General features: G+C 38.4%; 1 protein-coding gene across 1 annotated transcript; it reads right to left on the reverse strand.

The window, feature by feature from the left end:
• Positions 1-1138: 1138 nt before the first annotated feature.
• On the reverse strand, positions 1139-4244 carry LOC112733077 (uncharacterized). The gene is made up of 3 exons (XM_025781943.1): positions 2695-4244; positions 2187-2313; positions 1139-1276 (listed from the first exon to the last, which is right to left on the reverse strand). The coding sequence occupies exons 1-3, from the start codon at positions 4242-4244 to the stop codon at positions 1139-1141; spliced, it is 1815 nt and encodes a 604-aa protein (XP_025637728.1).
• Positions 4245-4604: the final 360 nt, after the last annotated feature.

The following is a 4604-nucleotide window of genomic DNA, read 5'->3' on the forward strand; positions in this document are numbered from 1 at the left end:
TGTACCAATAACCATGACAAAGTATTAAGTATAAGAACAGATAATTCAAAAACATTCCCAAAATTGGATTACCTCTTCTTCTCCGTGCCTAGCCAAGCTTTTCGATCCGCCGGTGTGGGTGTAAAGCTACTTTGATCGATTCTCAGCATTTTTCTTACAAATCGCCTGTCATGCCAACAAATTAAGAGTTACTGGACACTAGTTCTGACTAACTCAATGTGACATAAATGGACTTTTTCTGTTATGAAACAAAACTATATGACCTATGTCTCGTCGCTATGGCGATAATCGAGAAACCATTTCCAATTGTCCTCAGTAATTCTATCTGGGTGGTTTTCAATATTTTCTTCAAGTGAAAGTTCTGGGTCATAGAAGTGATGGTATAATCTATTCCTCGTTTCCTTCCAAGCCCTTCCTAGCATTTTGAATATTATACGCTTTATAATTCCTCTACTATCTTCTTCAAAATGGAACATTTCCTACAACATTAAAATTAAGTTGTGAGTAGTGTTCAAAGTATGAGTTTGGAATGGTACGAAGAAATAAAAATAACATTTTACCTTTACTATTTCATTATAGACTTTGTCCCTGGTGCGAACCTTTCTCCAGTCCCTCTCGCAGATTGGGAATTTGGTGCAGTCAGATACTAGCAATCCCATAACGCCGCTCAGTAGACCTGCTTCATCCCCAACTGGTTGCAGTGCACTGTTAAACCTGAGTACAACCTTTCTTCCGTTAGGTGGTTTCATAGCTTCCTTCACACTCAGTTTGACATGTTTGATTGTGCCATCGGATTCTGTAAAACATATTAATTCTTAGTTAGCTACCATTGGAGTCAAGCTGCGAATACATCATAGAAAAATAGGGCAATGAAAAGTAGAATTAAATAAGTTTTCTTATACCAATTATTTTAACATCCCAAAATTCTGTGGTCTTGCGTCCCTTGCGCTTTTGAGCATCCGATGCAGCAAAAAGATTATCAACATGTTGGTCAAAAGAATCTACCTCATCTGCCTCTGGGTCTACCTCTTCGACGTCCGGTTCCGAGTTTTGAACATCATTCATGGAAGCCTATGGAGCAGGCAGTGGTTCGGTTCAGGGCGGACGAAAGGGGCGTAAAGACGAGGATGTGGAGGAACTACTGCCACTGGACGGCGGAATTGGCAGTCTGCTCTCTGCGAAGTTGAAGCCCATGACCTCCCACTTGAGGCTGCTGACATGCTATGTCTACATAGGCTTTCTTCGTGAAACGACCTACCCGGGGCATCTTTCCCAACTGCATTCAGATTAAAACGAAGTAATAACAATTAATATGTACATAATAATATAAATTAACATGCAAAAAGGACACCGGCATACCCCAGTTACATGAGTACATGAGTTGAGAGACCATGTTAACAAAGAAATCAAATATGTGGGGCATAAAAAAATATTGATGTATTCACAATTTTTTATGATGCCTAGAATCAAATTATTAATTTATGTTAAATATAATTATTCATGTTAAATATAATTATTTCATGTTAAATATAATTATTCAATTATTTATGTTAAATATAATTATTCATGTATCATTTTTATTAACCCGAATATAGCTTAGATAAAAAAATTAGTAAGCCGAAAATAGCGCAGTAATAACGATTAATATGTACATCATAATATAAATTATCATCTTTCCCAACTGCATTCGAAAAATACGAGAGTACATGAGTACATCAGTTAAGAGAGTATATTAACAAGGAAATCAAATATGTTAGGCATAAAAAAACATTGACGTACTCACAATTTCTCTATAATGCCTAGTACCATAATAATATTCTGCACTATTGGAAGTTAATTTTAAGCTTGGGACTTATGAGTAGCATGTTTAACAAATTGAAAAAACATCATACTTAGTTATAATAGAATAGAGTTTCATAAAAGTTGCAATCAATGAGTTGAACCAAGATGTTGGAGCTTGGAACATTTGTAGGCCTACTTTAAATTTGGATAATCAAACATGAATTTCTATGGACAATCAATTTAATCAAAGACTTGATAAGATTGCTAAGGGGTTCCATTCAGTCTAATGAATTTCTAGGGACCCTTACATACTAAATACAAACTAAACATATTGTCGTTAATAGCATTGCCTAAGTTGGATGCTGTGAATATTGAAGGGAGGAACTAGGATTAATCGTGCTTACCTGCAGCGGGATGACTGGAGTGAGGGTGAGAGAGGAACCACGGGGATCGGGGAGTGAGAGAAGGGGCTCCAGGATGCTGGCAAACCGCAGAGACGGACGTGGAGGAGATGAACCTGGACGAAGCAAGCTACAATAAGGATTATTGGTATTAGGGGAAAAATAAGGATTTAAGGGGCAGTGGCTTATCTAATTTAAAATTTAAGTTTGTGTTTTTTTAGTTTTTTGTAATTTTTTTAAAAGTATTAGTAGGTATTGAAAGAAAAATTACAATAAAAAATAAATACTTAACGAATATATTAGTTTGTTATGTATATATTTATAACAAACTAATATTTATGTTAATTTTATTAACTGATTTAAGTATATAAATAATATTTTTATATAAAATATAAAAATAGTTGAATGAAAATACGTTTTCGTACATTTGTGTTGAATTTTTTTTTTTGTAATGTTTTTAAAAGTATTATAGGTTATTAATAAAAAAATTACAAAAAACATAAATACTTACCACAAATCATGCTTGATTCCCATCGACTGGAGGTCTCTTCGAGCTTTAATGTGGTCTTTAGACTTACCTTTCTCGTTCATTATAGTGAATACTATGTTGTCGCACACATTCTTCTCTATGTGCATGACATTAAGGTTGTGACGCAATTCATTGTTCTCCCAATATGGCAGCTCAAAGAATATACTCCTCTTCTTCCAAGAAGTCTTGTCTTGCATGGGAGTTTGCTGTCCGCGTGTCCTTTTCCCTGTAATCGATTGCACCTTGCCAAATTGGACATGCACACCCTCTAACTGCCGGATAATGTCTCTACCAGAGACTCTAATAGACGGACCTCTATCCTCTATCTTTCCATCAAAGGAGTACCGGTCTTTTCTGTATTTGTGGTCATGATTCAGAAAGCGACGATGACCCATGAAACACCATTTCTGGCTGTGTATAAGGCTGTTAGTTTCAGCATCCAAATTGCACGCAGGATAGGCTCTCCCACCGTACGTGTTCCACCCAGATAAGTTCTCCAAGCCTGAAAAATCACTGATTGTCCACATCAACGCAGCATGCATCTTGAAGGTTTTTTTCTCGACTGCATCATAAATTTCAACACCCCTCCATAATTGCTTCAACTCATTGATCAACGGCTCTAGGTACACATCTATGTCATTTTCAGGCATTTTAGGACCAGCAATAATCATAGAGAGGATAAACGAAGTGGGTTTCATGCAAATCCAGGGCGGTATGTTATACGGGATAAGAACCACTGGCCAAATTGAGTACTTTGAGCTCATGTTCCCAAAAGGGTTAAAGCCATCGCTAGTTAATGCTAGGCGAACACTACGTGGATCACGAGAGAAGTCAGGATATCGTACGTCAAATGACTTCCATACCTTGGCGTCCCTTGGATGCCTATACATACCATCAGAGTTATGACCTCTCTTATGCCACATCATGTCAACGGCTGTCTTACTAGACATATATAACCTCTGCAATCGTGGAATAAGGGGGAAGTAATGAAGAATCTTCACCGCTTGTGGTTTGCTGTTCTTTTTGACAACCATCTTGATCCTCACCCTAGAGTTCTTCTTAGTCTTATGCTTCCATCTCGATGTCCCACACTGCTTGCATTTGGTCAGCTCTTGGTCATTGCCCTGGTATAGCATGCAGTCATTTGGACATGCATCTATCTTCTTGTACGTGAGACCGAGTTTTCTTATGACTTTTTTGGCATCGTGCACAGTGGATGGAATCCGGGCATGCTCAAAGGCGTCCGCGAGCAACTCCAATATCATTCCGAAGGCCTTATCGCTCACTCCGCACATGGACTTAATGTGATAGAGCCTCACCAAGAAAGACAACTTAGAGAACTTTGAACATCCTGGGTATAATTCCTGCTCTCCGTCTTCGAGTAGGTCGTGAAAGTTGCGGGTCTCTCGACTAGGTTCATTGTATAAGTAAGGCAACTCATCCATAGCACCGCCGTCATGTTCATTCTCTGAGTCTTCTTCGGGACCGGGAAGTCCTGAGAAGTTGAATGCACCGTGGACCATATCAAGCATCGGGCCGTTGAAATGTTGTTCAGATTGATCTTCTTGTCCGTCACAAGAGCGCTCGACCCCGCATCTCTCACCGTGATGGATCCAAAATGTGTAAGTAGACGGAAAAGGATTGATCACCAAGTGATCAAACGCATCCTCTCTATTTTGTAAGAGGCAGAAGCCACACTTCGGACATGGACAACGTATCATCCCATAAGATGATGCATTGGCAAATGCAAAATCTAGGAATCTGGTCAAACCGTCCCTATATTCTGCACCAACTCGTGACTTTGAAATCTAACTCTTATCGATATCTAGTTTAATGAAAAAATTGGAATGACGACAAATCGTAAAATAAAGTCAGACCACGAGAAAAAAGTA

Source organism: Arachis hypogaea, chromosome 13 (assembly GCF_003086295.3).
Source record: "Arachis hypogaea cultivar Tifrunner chromosome 13, arahy.Tifrunner.gnm2.J5K5, whole genome shotgun sequence".
NCBI lineage: Eukaryota > Viridiplantae > Streptophyta > Magnoliopsida > Fabales > Fabaceae > Arachis > Arachis hypogaea.

What these genes read in the sequence shown, in the direction of transcription:
- LOC112733077 (XM_025781943.1), bottom strand. Translation starts at nt 4,244, where the DNA reads ATGCTTGATATGGTCCACGGTGCATTCAACTTCTCAGGACTTCCCGGT. An exon ending in GGAATCAAGCATGATTTGTG is followed by an intron (nt 2,314 to 2,694) that starts GTAAGTATTTAT and finishes TCCTTATTGTAG; the next exon opens with CTTGCTTCGTCCAGGTTCAT. An exon ending in CTCCAGTCATCCCGCTGCAG is followed by an intron (nt 1,277 to 2,186) that starts GTAAGCACGATT and finishes ATCTGAATGCAG; the next exon opens with TTGGGAAAGATGCCCCGGGT.